General features: G+C 56.5%; 1 protein-coding gene across 1 annotated transcript in view; it reads right to left on the reverse strand.

Annotated features, from left to right (window-relative positions):
* Window positions 1-2755: 2755 nt before the first annotated feature.
* PEPD (peptidase D) overlaps window positions 2756-20049 on the reverse strand; it is a 120640-nt gene continuing 103346 nt past the window's right edge. Inside the window, exons 12-15 of the mRNA XM_063110564.1 lie at window positions 17763-17911; window positions 7216-7400; window positions 3718-3909; window positions 2756-3244 (exon numbers count right to left, since the gene is read on the reverse strand). Of these exons, the coding sequence (XP_062966634.1) occupies window positions 3116-3244; window positions 3718-3909; window positions 7216-7400; window positions 17763-17911 (655 nt within the window). The 3' untranslated portion in view covers window positions 2756-3115. The remainder of the gene's footprint in view (window positions 3245-3717; window positions 3910-7215; window positions 7401-17762; window positions 17912-20049) is intronic.

The following is a 20049-nucleotide window of genomic DNA, read 5'->3' on the forward strand; positions in this document are numbered from 1 at the left end:
GTAATGCAGAATCTAATAACTTGTCTTGGGGAATTTTATAGAGAGAATATTTCTTTGTGAAGGTGCCAGGTCTTTTTTAATAAAAGCACTTTTAGACCTACTGCTCTTTTGCTGCCTGTGTGTCTGGAGAGTTCATGTGCATTTTACATACACTCAAGACTTTTGTACTGCAACATCCCGACTCCTCACAGAGCTCTAGGCCTGAAAGTTACACAGGGCATTTAGAGAAATTGGGGTTGTAGAACTGTGTTTGGAAAAGAATGGAATTGTCAGTGAGGCAGTCACATGATCCACTTTTTTGCAGCCCATATGCCAAGTCTTGCCACTCCCTTTGAAGCAGTTGTTAGAGCACCAGCTTTCAGTTTTACTTCCTAAATGTGTCTCTTGAACCTGTCTGCTTCTCTCCCCTAACCCCACCCTATGCAGAGCCATCTTCCTCTTTGCCTGGACTTAGTGGTTGGCTCCTCATTGGTCTTCCTGGACAGCAGAGTCATTGCATGCACTCCAGAACTGCTCTGTCGCTCCCCATTGCACCCAAGGTGAGACCCAATCTCCTTGTGATGTGGCTCTGTTTTCTTTGTGCCAACTGAATTTCTCTCCATTCTCCTACATTGCTTTGGCCCCCAGGGCTTTTCTAAGCTTTTTTTTTTTTTTTTTTTACTCCTTTCTGGGACAGCTCATGTCTGGACTGTAGCATCTCTTGTTTTTCATTTACGCTTCCTGTCTTAGCCCCCTAGCATTCTACACAAGGTCAATTCTGTTATTTTCCTTTATGGCACTTTTCAGTGTTTGAGATAATATATTTGGGCATGTTTGTTTAAGGTGAAGCCTCTCTGAGGAGACTGCAGTCTCTGATCATGTTTTTATTCTGCGCTGGCACAGGGTAGATGCTCAGTTATTTGAATGAATACGTAGAAACATCCAGAGTTTGGGGAAGGGTTTTAGCACTGTACAGCTTTCTGGAAGGGTCTGTAATGCATTTCTGAAGCTGTACAAATTTCTTTAGAGGTTGGAAGAAACTTAGATACATCCTCAGAGATATAGGGTAGAGGAGTTAGCTACTGCTGGCCAACTGAGACTTGTGCCTTCAAAGAACGCCCTTTGTCCTACTGGCCTGGGCTAAACAAGTTACATCTATGTTCCTAGTCTCTCTCTTGGACAAACTGTTTAGTTACTAAGATTTCTCTTTTCATCCACTTGGTTGATAATCAGAGAAAAAGTTTATGTGGAATGTGCAATTTTGGTATGGTGTCTGAAGGGGAGGAAGGAGAAAGATGTATGATGTATTCAGCTGTGTTTTCTAATTAGGTAGGAATTTCTGCCCAACTTTGACTAGTTTTATCATGGAGGTGGGGGAAATTGAAACCATACACCAGAACATGTCTATCACAGGGGCAGCATGGGTAGAGAAATGCTTGGCAAACTCAACTTTCCTGATACTCAGACACAATTGTTACTCAAAGTGCTCAGTGTCACAAATGGATAACAACTTAGAGAATATATCTGTGCACCAGGAGAAAACCTTAAAGAATGGATGTTATAAATCTAAGCAGCAGTTAACATAAATGGTGATTTGGAACTGAAATTGGCTTTTATTTTAATGTGATCACATTGTAAATACTTTTGTATTATTGCCATAGGAAGAAATCAATTTGTATTAAACTCTTTGGTAATTTCTCAGAAAGAATGTCTCCAGGTTGGGCTAAGAGTTCCCTCCCACTCATGGTTTCACCTCAGACATCCTTTCTTCTCACTTGCCTTTCACCTTGGCTCAGAAATTCCCGCACAAGAGCACTGTGAGGAGACAAACCTGGAATGCCATATAGAATTCTAGAAGCCAACTCCAGGGGTAGGGCAGTTCCGTGGGACTGTGGGAGACTTGGACAAGCAGAAGTAAGGACAGGTATTCTAGCACTGGCAGGAAGCAGGCACAGCTGGGCCCTGGATGGCTCATGCCTCAGGGTGGAATTTGATCAGTGGGCTTACACATAGGGAACACAGTGGTCTCCACAAACATGGAAGGAGTGAGCAATGTCGCCTTTGCCATGGTGCTGCCTTAGGCGGCAGTATCTCTGATGGGTGCTGGCTTTGCTGATATGTCCCACATGAAAAAGTCAAGGACAAAGGATCTCTGCAAATTTCAAATTGTAAGTGACTGTGCTTCAAGTGTGACAGGATTCTGTGCCCTTCAGAAATCTAGCTTTGAGGCAGTACCATGTCAAAAAGGCTTCTTAGTTACTGCAAGCCTTTTAACCTGTGCAAAGGCTTGGTGTAGGGAACTCCACCGATTTGACTGACCGGTGTGCCTAGGATCTTTCACAGGGTTGGTTGCCCTCCACCCCAAACCGCTGGCTGTGCTGGTACTGATAGGGTGAAGCTTGGTGCAGTGCTTTACTGCCATGTCACCCGAGATTTGTTCTCAAACTAGTGCAACAGGAGCATCTGGGGATACTTGTTATATACAATTCCCTGGGCCTCTTCCCTGAAGGTTTTGATTCATAGGGTCTGCGAGTGGGCCCTGGGAATCTTTTACCAAGCACCCCAGTGGTTCTGATGTCCATTAGGCTGGGAAGTCTTGCAGTAGGTGACAGGGTGATCTGGAGCCCAGCAAAGTCCCAGGGGCTCAAAGCAGGCTCCTACCCCTAGGGGAGGACCCCTGTTCTGCCAGCACTGCTTTCCCAAGAATTGACTCTTTTCAGGGTCCACGGGTCCCAAGTGCTCATCTGCAAAGGGATAAAGAAGCCATGCACAAAGGGCCATTTTAGGAAATCTTTTATTGCAAGTTCCATTCTGCATATTGATTTTTGAGAGAAAACACTGGGAATGTATCTTTCCTAAAGAAAGGAATACAGATGACAGCAAGACACATTTTAGTTGCTAATAAAGAACAGGATCATTTTCAGTCAGCATTTTAAGTCATTAGTACTTAAGCAAAGTACCTAACAGATTTTTGTAGAAGGTTAATAAAAGAGTTTATCCTCCCTAGGAAATAGCACCATTTGGTGTAATGAAATGTTGATACCAGGATCTAAGTTCTGTCACCAATCAGCAGGCTAAACAGTGAGCAGTGAAGAGAGGCTGTAAGGCCAGTACTGCTGGGCATTCCGGGCTGGCTCTACTTTGGGACAGTGAAGGCCTTGTCACAGCCTGCCATGCATGCTTCAATTTCCTCCACAGTACGGGGCACACAGGTCAGCAGCTCCATGCCACTGTCAGTCACCACGACATCCTCCTCGATGCGGACCTAGGCCAGACCGACAGACACTTGTTATCACTGAGCTGGTCTTGTGTGCTAGATTAGAGGGTCAGACCTGCTCCAGGCTTATCCCACTGCTGAGGGAGAGAAACTCTGAGGAGCAGTTGTTCCTCCCTGTGATGGAAGGGGCTGGTCTCAAAGCCTCAGGACAACCCCCTAGAGGAAGGCTTCTCCCATGGGGCCATCTGCTCATGCGTCCTGCTCACCCTGTACTTGCTGGGTGGATGGGAGCCCCTGGAGTGGGCAGGGGTTTTGCAGAATGTATGTCTCTTCTTATGGAGGAGTGAGGCTCCTATCTAGTGACAGACCACACCAAGGGGCAGCCAGGCCCTTCTCAAGTGAGGAAGTCAGGATTATGTCTCTTCCACTAGGGCCCCTGTCCTGGGGCAAAGAGGTGACGAGCAGCTGCAGTGGAGCGCTGGACATTCCAGGAGCAAGAATATGGGGCCCTGGGCACTCACCCCACCAAAGCGGCGAAAGCGCTGCAGGACCTCGCGGTTAAAGAAGCAGGCGCGGGTTGGGTCAGCCAGGGCCTCGTCCAGGACATGGTCGATGAAGTAGATGCCTGGCTCCACAGTGAGCACCATGCCTGGCTCCAGGTGCCGTGCAGTGCGCAGGCTCCGCAGGCCAGGCTCATCAATGCGCTCTATGCCCTGTGGAGAGAGGAAAGGTGAGGAGGACCCAAGTGAGGGCTCCAGGGCTGGTTACTGGTGGCACTACCTCCTCAGGATGGATAGGCTTGTGAGGGCCAGCTCCAGCCTTGTGGGCTTTCTGACTATGGAGGTCTCCAGCCCACACTCACCTGTCGGGCTGGGCCATGGACACTTCTGACAAGACCCTCCACTCTGTACATACCTACAGATTTTGAGTGTTCCTGACCCCTTGCTGCCCTTGGAACTGCCTTCAGGAGCCCTGTGGACACCCATGTGCATACCCAGGGCAAGCTGCCTTCACCCAGGCCTCTCTCCTGGCCAGTAGAATGGTTGAAACCAAACCAGTGAAGCCAAAAAAGCTCTTAGGGAAGCTGCGAGGCCTTCTGGGGCTGCATCTTTCCTTCCAGGCAGCCTAAGTGGAAACTAGCTCCAGAAGTGCTGGTCCCAGCTCCCCCAGGCCAAGTCCCAAGTTTTCCATGTGACTATTTAGAAAGAGGACAGGTGCTGTCATCAGGATGGGCCTGCCAGAATCAGCACTGGCAGGTACATGCACAAATGCACACATACCTCTTTGTGTGTGGCTCCCGAGGAGCGCCATGGAACCATCAGCTGAGCCCTGGGAAGCAGCCCCCCAGCCCTTGAGGAGGAATGAGCAACAGTGGCTGCTGCTCCCTGCAGAGGCCCCTGCCATGCTTCTCCACCCCCAGTGCACTCCCAGCCTGGGCCTGTCTACTTGTACAAGCACAACTGACAGGGCCTCAGCCCGGGCTGAGGGCAGGTGGTGCCCAGGACACTTGCAGAAGAGTTCCTGCCTTCCCAGGTGTCTGGGGCACCCATCTGGCCTGTGGCCAGGGCCTCTGAGCAAGTGGGTAGTGGATGAGTTTTCTGGTTGGGATCTGAACTTGCCCTGCTTGCTGCTCCCCCCGGGAAGCCCAGCTACTGGAGATGGAGCTGTCATTTCTGACTGTTTTAGGGGCCAAGAACATCAGACTCCAATTAGTGGTTCACGTAAGGTAACCAGAAACAGGCTGGCTCAACCTACAAGGCCGGGCACAGCAGGGAAGGCTGTGACTGATTCCACGAGGGCGGGGACAGCCACTCTGACCTGGTGTCAGCAGGCTGGGAGGAGGCAATAAGGAGACACCAAGGCACTGACCCCTGCTGGGCCATGCTCTGGGCATAGACTTTTGGCTGGTGTTGTCCCTGCCCCACAACACTTTTATCTGGGCTGCTGACCTGGAGGCTGCTCAGGAGGGCAGGAGATGCCAGAAGGCAGGGTGCTTCTCAGCTGAAGGGATCTAGAATGATGGTCCTTGTGCTCAGGTGAGATGTTTGTGGGGTAGAGCAGGGGCCTGTCTCCTGCCCAGAAGCTGCTTGCCCTGGGGTCTCTGCTCCAGGATTTTACTGCTCCTGCCATCCAAAGCCTGTTCCTGCCCCTTGACACCCCCTCCTTATCCCTTTCTTCATGCTACACCCTAAGTGCCTGTCCCCTTCTTTCTACCCTATCGCTGCCAAAGCCAGGAGCCTGGTGAAGGCAAAGGCCTGACAAGGTCATGTCTCTCTCTTCCCAGTTACTCTCTGTCCCCGTGGGCCCACACTGAGCTACTCCATGGGTGTGCAGCAGGAGGCAGATTTGCTGAAGCATGGAGAGATGTATTTCCCTCCACCCAGAGATTTTTCAGGACCACCACTCAAACCTGGCCTGGGGGGAGAGTGGAAGGGACCGCTGGTGGGCACAGAGGCTATGCCTACCCCAGCCCACTGACCAGAGTAGTTAGCTCTCAGGGTCTGCCCCCTGGGGCCCACCAAGAACAGAGCACAGGCCCAGATGCACCTAGGAGGGCAGCCTGATGGACAGAGCAGGGCCAAGGGAAGGATGAAGGGCTGGGCCAAGTGGACTGCTGGCCCACGAAGGGGTGAGCACGAGCCCTCCGCTCCTCTGGCCCAGGAGCTTCAACCCTTCCGCCCACGTTTTGCCCACATATGCCTCTGTTTGAGAAGGTATCAACTTTTATTGGGCTCCAAGCAGAGGAGACCCAGATGTGTCTGTAGGCTTGAAATAAAACAAATGACTTTTATAGGAAAAGCCATATTTTTTCCACAATGTTTATCTGTCAGAAGAATAGACTGTGAGCACAAAGGACTGCTTACTGGAAAAGATGAAAACAGTTTGCTGCCAATTTTCTCTGGTGGAAAAAAAGTGCTTTGGCGACTAATGAATAACGAACCTCAGCTAACAATGTCTGGAAGGCTCTACTCTTGGCTCCCTGCACACAAAGGGATGAATAGAAATTAGGAAATTAAAACTGATTTTCTTTCTCCAAATTTAACTGTTTACACTTGAGGAAAAAATAATTGAATAATAATGCTTCTCTTGAGCAATCCCCCTCTGCACACCCCCCCCCCCCCGCCAAAAAAAATCGTTCTTAGTGCTTTCAAAACACCCCGCAGCTAAGAGGCCAAGCCTAGTCTTGGCTAACTGGCTGGTGGGCCCCAGGGTGTGCACCGATTGCACAATCAGCCCCCTGCACCGTGGCAGCAGGCCAGGTGGTGGAATGGGCGCACCCCCTCCTGCCAGGGCTGAGAGGCCATAGCCACCTGCCCAGTAGGGCCTCCGAAGGCCCTCAAGCACCCTCTGGGTGGTCCTTTGAGGATTGGTGGTAGGAGGGGGAGGGGAAGTCTTGTTTGGAGATGCCCCTCACAAGCCTCCCTCCCCTGCCCAGGAGTGCCTGGGGATGAGAGGCTTTAAGGCCCCAGGTGTGCTGGCCCATGGGGCCTGGGAAGCACAGGGCACCGCAGCAGAGGAGCAGGGGCATGGGATCTGCTGCTGGGCTTGGGGGGGGGGCCAGAGTGAGTTACCCCCATCTGAATGAGGCCAGAGGCAGGTGACATGAGGGGTGCAGTGCAGCTCTGTCACTAAGACCCAGCTCAGGCCCCATGCCCTGAGGAGACCCTGTGTACTGTGCACTGACCATCTACCACCCTTCTGGGCAAGCACTACCCCCAGCACCCAGCCCAAGCGAGCAGACAGCACCCAACTCTGCACCCAGGTCCCATGGAGGCAGCCACTGGAGGAGGAATGCTTGTGGATCCACCCCTGCCTTGAGCAGGGCCCTTGTCGGGGGCATGCCAGGATCCCAGTTCCTCCCTTTTGCCCCTCTGTGTACCACAGGGAGCCAAGGAGCCCCATGCCTCCTATGCCATTACACCCCCAGCCGTCTCCCAGAGCCCCACCCTGTTCTGGCAAAGGCCAGGCTCAGTAATAGCCCATAGGCAGGTCACTCCGGCTGACAGGTCCACACTGACCTCTGGGTAGCCTCCCACGTCATGCACATCAATTCCCAGGAAGTGGCCAAGCCCATGGGGCATGAACACGGCTCCCATGCGGGCCTGGACCATGGCGTCCACACTGCCACTCAGGATGCCGATGCGGGCCAGCTCCTCCAGGTGGATGCGGTCAGCCAGACGGTGCATGTCAGGCCACCAGACACCTGTGGGCTCAAAGAGAGGCTGATGTGAGCTGTGGAAACTGGCAGCCAAGTCTCTGGCAGCCTGGCCAGAGCTCTGCCTGGAGAGGGGGGCCACACCAGGGGCCAAGGGTGATATGGCCCAGTGAGGCCCTCCTTGCTGGGCTTTCTCAGCCAAAGCTCTCAACCTCAAGACCCTTCCGGTCTCCATTCTGCCCTTAGGGGTAGGCTCCTGGCACCCATGACCAGGGGCCCGGCCCAGGTCTACTCTCTAGCCCTTGCCATGTCCACCCCTGACCAGCATGTGCTTCTGGGGCCAGGGGAGCCCGGCAAGATCCCTGGGCACGAGGAGAAAGGCATATGCCTCCCCAGTAGCTGATGTGGGGTGGCCTCTGGGTCTCAGGCCCAAGGCTCAGGCCCAAATGCTGCTGCAGAGCTTTAGGCCTGGGTTTTATTCCTCTGGGGCAAGGCGGAAGCCGAGACTGGGGGAGGGGTCATCCCAAGGATGGGGCTGAATCACCCTTGGAACTGCTGTGGGGAGCAAAGGTTTCTGGGGTGAAGGTGCAGCTGGCACAGCCTCCCGGGCTGGCTGACAGGGGTCTGCAGCCCTGCTTAAGAGCACCGACAACCATCTTCATGGGAGCCCAGACATCCAAGCCCTGGGCTGCTGATCAAACTCATCTTTGCCCCATGTTTCTGAAGCAAAGGTCACTGTGGAAAGCTTCCCAAGCCCACAGGGGCCACACAGGCTTTGTGAGGCTCAGGGGCCTGAGCCCAGAGCCAGTCCTTAGCCCTGCCTGGCAAGGAGGCCTTGAGGACTATAACACAGGGCACTTGGAGAGAGCTACCCTCAAGAGCCTCAACCAACATCAGCGCATGCCCTGCCCTACCCCTTGTGCTTTCTGGAATCCCCATCCCCAGCCTCAAGGGGGCTCCAGCCCACCTCTGGACTCAGCCTGAGCAACAGACAAGGACTCTAGGCCCATGAAGCCTCCTGCCCTGACCTTGCAAGGACTGAGTTTGGGCAGGCCAGGAGCTGGCCCTAGGACACTGAGGGCCGGGCAGGCGGTGTGAGAGCCTATATCACTGTGCAGTGCCCTGGCCAGAGAGGACAGCCAGCACTAGTCCCTGCAGCACCCTCCCGGCAAAGGTCAGCCCCACAGGGCGGAGCACCCTTGGCTTCCCAGGGCCTCCCTGCCACATCCTACTCGGCTCAGAGCTAGAACTTGCTCTCCACCTTGTCCCAGCAGTGATGACTACTGCTGCAGGAGCAGAGTACTGAAGATTGCCCATCATGATGGGCCCTGCTGGACCCTGAACTGGGAGGACTGGGCCATGAGGCTCAGATGCTATTGCTGGGCACCAGTCCCCAACACTGGGGCCTCTTCCCTGCCAGAAACAGATGCTCCATGGTAGGGTCTTGGACTGGCTGGAGGTGCAGGGCTTTGAGCAGGTGGTGGGGCCACACCTGGCCAATTCACACAGGGTAGCACCTGACCATGGCCCAAAACCTCAGGGAGGCAGGGGGCAGAAGACACCCAGAACTGTCTAGAGAGAGGGTGAGGGGGTGGAAAGAGAGATCCTCTTCAGAGCCCAGCTCCCAACTCCAGCCCTGTCTACCTGCCCCAGCCTGCAGGTGCTGAGGTGGGAGCAGCCATCCTGGGGTCTGGAATCTGACTACAATGATGCAGCCTCAAGGGAGAGTCTGGGAAGGCCTTGGGACACCTCCAGCTGCTGCTGGCTTGTGTCTGGGGCAGTCCCAGGCATACACAACACTCCTGGCTGACCCAGTCTGCACCCGAAGGTGGAGCCAAAGTGGGGGGTTTTCTCTGATGGCATAACATGCCTGATATGGAGACTGGGGTTAGGAATCCCAGCTCTGGTGTGCACCTGCCTTGTGACCTGAGCAAGCTCTCCTGCTTCTCTGAGCCTCAGATGCTGCCTCTGTCAAACAGCTGGATGCGGGCCCTAGAAAGCTGGCTGCAGAGTCTCTGGTATCTACCGGGGACTAAGGGCAGCACCCCAAATGGTGGCATTAGCCACTATTCATCCATCACTTGTGACCAGGCAGATGCTGGTTTCAACACTGCACTTCATTGTGCTTGTGGGGCACAAGCCAGGCCTGCCCCAGCCCCGGCCACTGCTCTTCTCCAAGACCAAGAGAAGCCCTCTTCACCCCACCTTATCCTCCCCGTGTGGCATCCTCCAGAGGCCAGGCTGCCTTCTGTTCCAGCGCACTGAGGTCTTCCACGTCAAACCCTTTGCTGTTGCTTGTGCCAGACTTGGCCTGCAACTCCTCATCTCTGGGGTCTCAGCATGAGAGTGGCTGCCACCCTGGAAAGACCTTCCCCCGTCACTCCCCACTGTCCTGGTTATTTCTCTTCTCTCCTTGCATCTTCCAGCCTGAGATGGTCCCCTAGACAGATCTGCTTTCTTGCTTCTCCTGTCTCCCTGCCAGAAGTGTTTCCCAAGGGTGGGGCCCACCAGATCTTAGATCTCCCCGCTCCCTGGCACAGAATGTTCTGGAGTAAATGCTCTCAGGTCTGCTCTCACTCAGAGCCTCAGGTCCTATGAGCCCCCTGAAAGAGCTCTGCAAACTCGGCCCCCATCAGGCAGCCTGGCGCATAGGGGCTGAGGAAGGGCTTCCTGGGCGGTGGCTGAGCCCAACCCCAGTCCAACTCATTTCTCTTGGACAGAGGCCTTTCCCAGTCACTGAAGAGGAGCCCCAGGAAGCACAGCCCGACTTCAAACCTGGCTAACTTCAGTAGTGGGACTGTGGTCTTGGCCTGGCCTCAGCAGCGGGTGGGAATCAGGTATAAATCATGCTCCGTGGTGGCCCTACATGGGGGCTGGCCAGTGCCCGCCCAGACATGCATGCGGCCCTGGAGGCCCCCACGGCGCCTCTAGTCTTCTTCGCTGTGCACCCTCGGGGAAGGCCTTGCACACAGCTCTCTTGGCTGGGAGTGGGGAGTTTCTGCCTGTGTGTGGTTAGGGTTGTGACAGTGATTAAACTTCCAGCATCTTGGCCCCAGTGTCTGGCCCGGATGGTGGTTACGACACCCACAGCCTGGGTGTGGGGCCCCTGAAGTGTGTGAAGGTTACTGTCCGGGGGCTAGGCTGAGAGACTGGACGCAAACCTGAGGGTCTCCCTGCCAGCCTAGGCCCAGCCCATGGTGGAAGGCCCACCCTCCGACTTCTGGGCTCCGCCCCCCTCAGCAGCCTGTGGGCACCTCAGAACCCACTGGTCAAAGCCAGAGGCACCACTGACCCCAGGCCTACCCTTCCTGGGGATGCCACAGTGGGAAGCACACTGCAGAGACTGGGTGCCAGCTGCCCCATACCCCCTCCCATCAAGCATCAAGTCTTGTCCTAGCTTCCCTGAGACATCTCTTCAACCGGACCCCCTACTGCCCCCCGAGCCCTGCCCAGTTCCCATCCCTCTGCTGTATCCTGCATACTGCTTGGAAGGACACTGGGGCCATCTCTTCAGAGCATGGGGCAGATCCAGCCATACCTAGTTGAGGACAAAGCCCAGGTTCTTGAGCCTGGCCTCCATCTCAAGCCTCATCTCTCACCTGCTCCTTGGTGGGGCAGCTAGACCAAGGTGGCAGCCAGATCGAGGCCAATGGTCCTGAGAGCCAGTGCTTGCTGTGCTTTCCTCATGCTCTTCCCTTAGCTGGGACCACCCCTCCAAGCCCCTTTCCCGAGACGCACTGCCATCCTTCCTGTGGGCCTCTGGGTTGAGGTGCTTGCTCCAGGAAGCCCTCTCTGACTGCCCCTTCCTGTGCTGCCAGAGTGCCTCCACCACACGCAGTGTGGTGGCCCGGCTGGGGTCTGGTTATGGCTTCTGTGCCCTGCTCCGTGCCTGGACACAGCAGCAGTGAGCAGCAGCCTCAGCCCCTCGTGCCTCTCTTGTAGCTAGTGCTGTGACCCACAGGCTCGCGATTCCGGGGGGCCCCACCTTGCTCCTTTGTGTACTCTGACCCCACGGTGGGCAGAGGAACCTCTGGGTTAGTGGCCCACGTCTGCCTCATGAAACGTTTGGGCTCAGAGAAACAAGAGCCCCTTGGTGCCCAGGCCATAAGACATATCCAGAGAAGCGCCAGGTTACCGGCTGCTCTGTGCTTACCTGGTTCCCCCTAGACAGAACCCTCTCCTGCAGGGCCTGGGGCCCCGGTGGCTCCTTGGAGCCTCTGTAGCATCCATCACAGCCAGAAGGCCTCCTGCCCAGAGTGTGACAGCCCAGGGGGCTCCCAGAGGGCCCCATGTGCTGGATCCTCAGAGCTCCTTCCAGACAAAGAGCTCGCTTCATCCACAGACAGTGACCCTCAGGGGATGGATGGTGTGTGAGCCAGGCCCTGGGGGTGCCGGAGGGAAGGCTCAGGGCTGGGGTCCCAGGGCAGGCCCCATAGGCTGCCTGGCAAGCTGAGCTGGCGTGGGGCTAAGGGACTCCAGTTCACCCTATCCTGCACGGGGGTGAGTAGACCCCCATCTGCTGCCAGAACCTCTGAGGACCCGCTTGCCCTGCACAAGGGCCAAGCTGCAGGCGCCTCGATGCTGGGGCAAGCGTGGCTGCCTTGTGCATACTCCCTGGCAGAGCACTGTGAGGGAGTAAACAGAGGCCAAGGAGGATGGGGAACTTGCCCACCGCCCACCCCATAGCCAGCAGGAGGGGTGGACAAAGAGCCCACACCAAAGACAGCCCTCCCGCCTCCTGCCACAGAGGGCACCCATAGCTGGGGTGACACATGGTTCCTGTACCTCTGTCTGCCCGACCCCCTGCATTCCGCACTTAGAGACAAAGACTTAAGGACAAGACCTGAGGGGAAGACCAGTCACTCAGCCGCTGCCCATCTGGCAAAGGTGCCCCCTGACCATGGGTCCACAGGTGACACATATCAGATCAGGTGGGGCTGGTGGTGCTGTGTCCCTCTCCTACTGGGCCATCCTGCAGCTCTGTGATCCTCTCTTGTCATCAGGTCTATTCTGGGGGCAGGGGCACTTCCTGCCACCAAGAGCCCCTCCTCTGACTTCATGTTGGCAGCATTCCCCACAATGGCCAGGACCCTGAGGCCCAGGAACAGAGTTGGGAGCAGTGGGTGTTGCACACAACTACACAGGTTGTACATGGAATAATGGAGGTGTCACATAGCATGTGACACAACTGCTTTTACAGACCATGATAGGAGTGGGGCCCCCAGTGGTGGGGGGTACATGGGGGTAGGGGCAGGAGGAGGTGAGGGCCAGCAGTCCAGGGCAGGGGGAGGCCAGGGTGGGCAAGGTGCTGGGAAGTGGAAGCCAGACTGCAAGAGGCTTGGGGGCTTGCAGGCGATGTGTGCATGGACCTCAGAGTCGGGGTCCCACCAGGCTTCAGGGAGGCAGGAGGGACCATAAGTCTGCAGGACCAGGACAGTTGTGTTGCTTATGGGAATGGCCTTGCAGCTGTGGCCAGCTCAGACACCTGGCTCACCCCAGCAGCACCTCCTCCCTCCTCCCCTCCTGACTGCTGGGGCCCACGGACACAGGGCAGACTGCACGGGGTGGGCTGCTTGCCTGACACAGAAGCTATGGTGGTCTTTAATCCCACCTGGCGAGAGCCAATACACGTCCACAGCCTCCCATGGATGGATCCTCCCAGGTGCTGCAGCTGCCTGGCCTGGCCACCTTCGTGCAGACTCCTGGACCGCCAGCATCCCGTCAGAGCGAGTCCAGCCCTCCTTCCCTGTCTCTGAGTGACAGTGAGGAATGCTCCCCCTCGGGCCCCGTGTTGGGGCCAAGGCCTGCATTCCTCAGTTCCCTTGGGGCTGTAGCCACCAGGCTCCATGTGTATCCTGATCATTAATTTCTGCCTCTCCTCTGGGCATCATTGTGTGATTTCCTGCTTGCCTTTATTTACTCTTCCCTGGAAGGTCACAGGAAGTAGTCGGGCAGTCTCAGTGGGGGTTTGTCTTGGCACTGGAGCTCAACCCACAAACCAGGGGCATTTCCACTGGGACAAGGCAGGGGGCTGACCTGGCCACGGCCTCCATGATGCTATGGGGAGGTGACCTGCCCCCATCTGGAGAGCAGTTCTGTGGGCACAGAACAGGCTTGCCAGGCCGGCACTCTGTGTGACCCATTTGGAGTAAGCTCAGCCCTTGGGGACCATCAGTGCGTCACAATCTCAGTCTGGGTGGTAGAGCATGCATGTGTGTGGAGGTGCTGCCTGGGGCTCTGCTCCATCCCCTCATGCATGGGATCCTCCAGGCACCAGAGCAGGCTCAGCCTGTGCCAGGCAGCGCTAGGCAGAAAAGCCCAGATGTGGGCAGGAGTGGGGATGGGGGTGGACCAGCCTCGTATGTTCTGAAGACACCAGCTCAGCTGACCTTGGCCTGGTCACTCCCACCACCCCTGGCCAGGCCTGAGGCCTTGTGTCTGCCCTCAGAGCTGGCCTGAGCAGGCAGCCCCTCGGGACAAGTTACCAGGTGAATGCGGGGACCCAGATCTGGGCCTTTCTCAGTGAGATGTGGGGGGCCTTGAGGACTTGTCCGTAGGACTGGCCACTTTCCGCACACAACTGACGTTGCTGAGTTGGGTCACTGAGCTGGCCAGGACAACAACTGTGGGGGTGCCACCCACATCCTGCACAGGCCCCAGCAGGCTTTCCTGTGGGTGGGTGGGCAGCTGGAGTCGGCTAGGACTCAGCCACCGTGTCTCAGCACAGGGCAAGGGGTAAGCAGCATCCAGGACTGGAAGCCTGGAGCTCTGAAGTAAACAGAGCCCAGGGGAGACAATGTCTTCCCAACCCCCCACCTGCTGAACATCCCGCCAAACACCCCCCAGGCCTCGGCTTCATTCCAAGTCCCGGCCCTTCCGGCTCTATCTTCAGTGTGGAGTGCGGGAGGCAATTCTGTCCTTTGCTGTGGCCTGGTGGCAGGCTTGGGTCCAAGCGGGCCCCGTCCCTGCTTCCTGATAGACCAGACCATGCTGACCACTACTGTGCTCCTCGACATGATGTTCGGGTGCACGGGGCCCACTGGGGTCAGGTGGGCCACGGCCCCCTCACAGACAGCACTTTGGCTGCTGGAAGCAGCAGCCCCTTCCAGCCTGGGGCTTCGACTTCCTGGACCTCTACATCTCACAGCTGTCCATGGATGTTTGAAGACATCACTAAAATGAAGGTGACACAGCTTGCTCAACCTATGTAACGACACAGGCCACCACCGCACGGCTGCAGAGAGTGGCATCCGCGGGGAGCGTGGTGAGGAAAGACCCACCCACCCCAGAGGCTGTCAGCAGAGGGCCCTCGGCGGCAGGTGTGGGACGGCACGCCACGGCCCACTTCCACCACCAGGGCCTCCCGCTGCATCTGCAGTCCTGACCACCCGGCTGACTGATGGTATGTGAAATGGAACAAGAACTTCTTATTCCTGGCGTACAGAGAGGAGAGGCACCTCTCGGTGACTGCTGCTGGCCTGCTCGATGAAACAGCGAATAGGTGATGGACCCCGTGGTCTGACGGTCAGAGAATGAAAAGGGACACAGTGGGCACTCTCCCCCATCCCTCCTTGTACTTCCTTCGTGGATTTTACAAGCACGTGCGAATCCACATTCTTGCCCCACTTCCTTTTACACAAGTGGGGCACACTGGCCACACCTGTGCTTTTGTTTCCATGCAACAAGCGGTGCTGGAGACTCCCCCTGTTAATACTTAGTGGAGGCTGCTGCTTTTTAAATAAACACTTCAGCACAAAATGCTGTTTTCTTCTGCAGCCACTAAACCAGGAGAGTCAACACCGTCATCCCATCAGGAGTTTATTTACTTTAAGGTTTTCCTTCTTCGTCTTCCTTTTGGGGCATGTCTGAGTTCCTGTGCTTGGATCATGCTCTGTTCTTGCTGGACAAGTGAGGGTGTGGGCTGGGGCCTGGTGTTGCCCCCAGTGTCCCTCCATGGCTTAGCCTCTGGCAGGGGCTCTTAGGGCTAGACTGTGGCCATCCGGAAGGCCTGCTCCCTCTTTGCCTCTTCTGGAAACGACAGTTGCTGAGGACCCTCCAAAGCAACACTTGGCCCAGTGATCGCGGCTGTAACTCCTCCCAACAACTGGCTGTGGGGTCACAGCACAGGGGACTGTTCAGCCAAACGCTGAGCCATCAAGTTCTGGGTCTGCATGAGGCCACATGCTGGTGCTTTTACTCACATCCTGAGTTCTGGGGCTCAGGATCTTTTTCTTTTTTTAAGCAAAGTCTCCTTGGAGGCACACAAATCTGACCACCACAGTCCCCTGAATTTAGTATGATCTGAATCCAGACTTCAAGGCCTGTCACAGCCAGAGCCCCAGATGGTCCCGCAGCCTCTGTTCACTACTCCCCAAACACCGAAGAGACACTTGGCTGCAGCCAGCTCTGTGGGCCCTTAACAAGAGGGCACCCCAATGACTAACCAGATGCCAGTGTCTAGAGCTGGCCAAGCCTGCCCCAGAGTGGACTGTGCTTTGGGACAGGGTAGAGGACTATTCCTGGACCATTTAGGGCATGCAGAGACTGAAGGGCTTGAGTAAGGCACACTGCCAGCAGGGAGCTGAGTGGGGGCTGGATCCAAGTCTCAGGCCTGCATTCTGGACTCTGAAGCCTCGCTGTGGGGCTCTACTGTGCCATCTCTTCTGCCCACAGTGACCGCACCCCACATGGCTTATGGGGGATGCCTGAGCTGCCCCTACTCATGAAGGTCTGCAGGGGGCTGCTTGCCTCTCTGAAACACTGCAGGGCCGGTGGTGGGAGGTGGTGAGTGAGGATGGGAGGAATCAGGGGCTGGAAGCTAGGCTCCAACCTGAACCCAGCAACTAGGTGCTCTCTGACTTCGACCCTTATGGAGGGACTCCACGTTGAAGAAGGCGGCTGGAGCCTGCATGTCCAGGGCAGGCCCTGGCCAGATGATTCTGGTCATGAGCTTACTCCGACTCCCTCAAAAAAAAAAACTAAACCTCTGTGCTGTGCTCTGGCTCCATCCCAGACCTGCTTTTTCTACTTCTGTGAATTTATGACCTAACTTGGTTGGAGACCATTCTGTTGCTTATAACCTGAGATGCAGAATCCAGGTGCTGTAGGGCAGCTGTGCCTGGGGTGGTGTGGGCAAGTTGTCAAGACAGAGCAAGAGGCAGAGAAAGCCTATCCATACTCCAGGGTGGGCCTGGCAGCAGCCAAACAGATCACCTGGTTACAGCCTGTGGTCCCTGGAGCCACGTGTCCACAGAGGGCCAGGCGTGGGGGTAACTGGTGCATGACAACCCCACAGGATCCTGCTCCGGCTCTGAGGATTCCAAGGACTATAGGGTGGGCTGCTCTGAAGCCCTAGAGGGCTTGAAGCAAGAACGTGTCCCTAAATTCTCCCCTCCAGGAAATGTGACAAGTCAGGGACCTCCCAACGCTGCTGGGAAAGGGTCTCTTACTGTTGCAGGGCAGAAAAAGTCAACACCAGAGCTGGGGTTTGATCCTGCAGGTTCTGAATTCCACTCATCTCAGGGTGACATAGGGCCCAGGGGCTCACCAGCAAGGAGCGCAGCCAACCAGCATAAGAAGACAGCTAGAGCTTCCCAGAAGGAATGCCAGCGAGTTAGCCTTGCTGGGGGCACACTGTTTCCCTTCCAGAGGCCCTCATCTGCCTGCCCTGCTGGACCATGACCACGATGTGGTGGGACGACAAGGGGAAGACCAGTGGGAGTGTGGAGGCGATATAATGAAGGTGGAGGGGTGGGGGGCACAGGAGCAGGACATGTCGCCAAGGCTGGCTGCCAGAGCGGGAAATGCCAGGCCCAGGCCTAGACTTGACCCCACTGTCACAGCCGTGCCAGTGACCACTACAAAGCACTGACAGTGCCAGGCAGTGCTGCGGCTGCCTTTCATCGTTTAACATCCTCCATAGCTGCCACCTCCCCACTTACAGACAAGGGACGAGCCACCCAAAGGAAGAACTTTCTGTCTAAAGTCCCAGAGCGCTGAGTGGTGCTTTAACCCGCTCCAGTGTCTAACCACATGCCAGTGTCCAAACCTGGCCAAGCCCTGCCTAGAGTGAACTCTGCTTCAAGAGGGGGCACAGGACATGATGACAACCCAGTCGCCAGTGTGGGTTGGGAGATGTGCAGGTGGAGGCAGCTGGATGGGACATGGGGTGACCTTGGGTTGAGCTCCCCACTTCTTGGCTCTATCCCTGCTTGGTACTAAACCCTGTTTCCTAGAAGTAACCCTAGAGACCTGACACCATCAAGTCTTATCAGCCAGGTAAAGGGGGGAGGATTAATTCAGGTCACAGAATGCAGGGCCTGTTTCCTACAGGCGCCTGCCACACAAGTGCCCACCCCATCCCCGCCAGGTGGAGCCTCCCCAGCAGGCCCCGCCCACCCATGTCCTCACCGGGCTTCATGGCACTCATGACAGCACGGCAGCTCCGCAGCACCGCCTCGTAGATAGCCTTTTGGTCCGCACTGAACTTGCCATTGGCAGGAAAGGAGCAGGTGATGTCGGAAGCGTAGCGGCAATACTCACCGCCCATGTCGAACAGGCTGCGGAAAAAGGAGTGCATGAGACAGGTGGGCACTTGGGGAGCCACTGCCTTCCCTGGGACTAAAGGGCAGCTTGCCTCAGCCCTGGATGCAGCAGGGTTCTGAGGCCACCCCATCTTGCGACACTATCAGTATAGGTAGCTCCTGCCCTGATATCTCCCACAGGTGCATGAGCAGCAAAGAAACACAGAACCATCATGGAGACCTCTGTTCCCAGGAAAAACAGGTGTGCTGGGCTCAGCCTAAGTAGGGAAGGCTGAGGGCAGGGGAGCTGTCTGTGCAGATGACTCCTGCCCTCCAGGGCCTGGCCTCAGTGGGCCCAACTCTGGGGACTCACCTGGAGAACTAAGGGAGGCAGAAATGTCCCCAGGACCCCACCTGCCAGCTGGCCTCCATACTAGCATCCCAACAGCCTCTCCCAGGTCTGCCCCAAACCCAGCACAGGCTGAGGCAATGCTCGGCTCATGAGAGGGAGAAGAGGAGGAAAGGAGCTGGGCCATGGCCTTGGGACAGATGCACTTGCCCAGCAGAGAATGTGGGCCAAGTGCAGCACCCGCCTCTCACAGGCCCTTGAGCATCTGGTGGAAGCTCAGCAGGCAGCTGCTGCCTCTGCTCCAGCTCCGAGGCCCCCCAGCCAGAGGAAGGTGTCCGACACTATCCCTCTCCTCACTGGCGTGGGACCGACCTGCCCTGCTGGGGCCTGGGGGAAGGGCAGGAAGGAAATGCCAGAGGACAGCCTTATGTCCAGCAAGGCTTTCCTGTGCCATCTGGTCACACAACCCCGGGGGCTAGGACGATGCTGCTGCTGCCACCTGACTCCCCGCACCCTGCTTGCCTTGCACCCCGGCACCCCCCGGCGGCAGAGCAGGGACCATCGGGGCATAGATGGGGTGTGGAGAATGGGGAGGCTCTGCAGTGGGGGAGGACGGGAGAGGCCTGGGGGCTGGAAGCCAGCAGAGGCAGGACGGTAGGGGGACAGACAGGGAGGCTACCAAGTCAGGAGGATGGCCGCGGAGCCAGCCCCTCTGGACACCCTGTGACAGGGCCCCTGGTGCAGCGGGGCTGGGAAGGAGAAGCAGGACCAGCTCTTGCTGCACAGAGAGCCGTGGGTCCTCTCTGGTCAAGGGCAGAGAAGAATCCCACCGTGTTCACTCGAGGTAGAATGAGACAGGACATGGGAAGATCTGTGGGGTCCAAGTCTGGCTCTCATGACACTGATGTGTCCCCTGCCCCTCTGGCACGGGGTCACCCAAGCAGGCAAGGGCGGTGCCCAGATAAGAGGCAAAGAGGGGAACAGATGGAGCACCCTCTCCCCATCTTCTCCCACCTTGGCACACCAGAGGCTGCTCACAGCAGACACAGAGAAGGAACCCACCAGCCCACCCAGCCCCTTCATGGGGTCATGGCCAAGTCACAACACTGATGTGACAAAACTGGCTGAGGGACACTGTCCGGCCCCAGACTTGGAATGCTGCTGCCTCTTTAGGTGACCACAGAGCCAGGAGGAGCTGAGGAAGTGGGAGCTGCCCCTGTGGACTGGCTAGAGCCCAGCTCTGCACAGGGCCAACTCCATCCTCAGCTTCCCGTGGGGGTCAGCCTGCAGCCGTACAATTCCCAGCAGATCTGAGCCCAGGGCCACTGCTGTGGCTTCCTTTACAGGGGCCTCCCCCACAAATCCAGACTTCAGTGGTATAGCCTTTCAACAAATGTTACAGAAGCTGCCACGCACCTGCCTTTAGAGGCCTCCTATTCTGTGGAACAGAGCAGGGGGGTGGACGACCCGGGCCCTAGGTGTGGAGCAAAGAGCTGGGCTATGTAGCCTGACAGGCAGCACTAGCTACCCCACAGAAACAGATGTAAATGCTCAGGATCCCTGGATGCTTTGCTGGAATCCAAAGTCCCCATCCTGGTACTTTTTAATCTCCTGTCTTTTCTGATTGCAAAACACCATAAACAGTGTCAACAGTGCAGAAAGCACCAGATAATACCTCAGGTGATTCTCAGGGGGTGGGGGAAAGATTTGGGTCAAAGTCACAGACTCTGCGGGGACCCTGCCTGGAGCAGGCAAAGCAGGGGATTTGTGCCTCGTCTGAGGGTGACCCCCTCAAGCCCAGTTGTGTGAAGATGACAGAGAAAGA

The sequence above is a fragment of the Cynocephalus volans genome, chromosome 10, assembly GCF_027409185.1.
Source record: "Cynocephalus volans isolate mCynVol1 chromosome 10, mCynVol1.pri, whole genome shotgun sequence".
NCBI classification, from domain to species: Eukaryota; Metazoa; Chordata; class Mammalia; order Dermoptera; family Cynocephalidae; genus Cynocephalus; species Cynocephalus volans.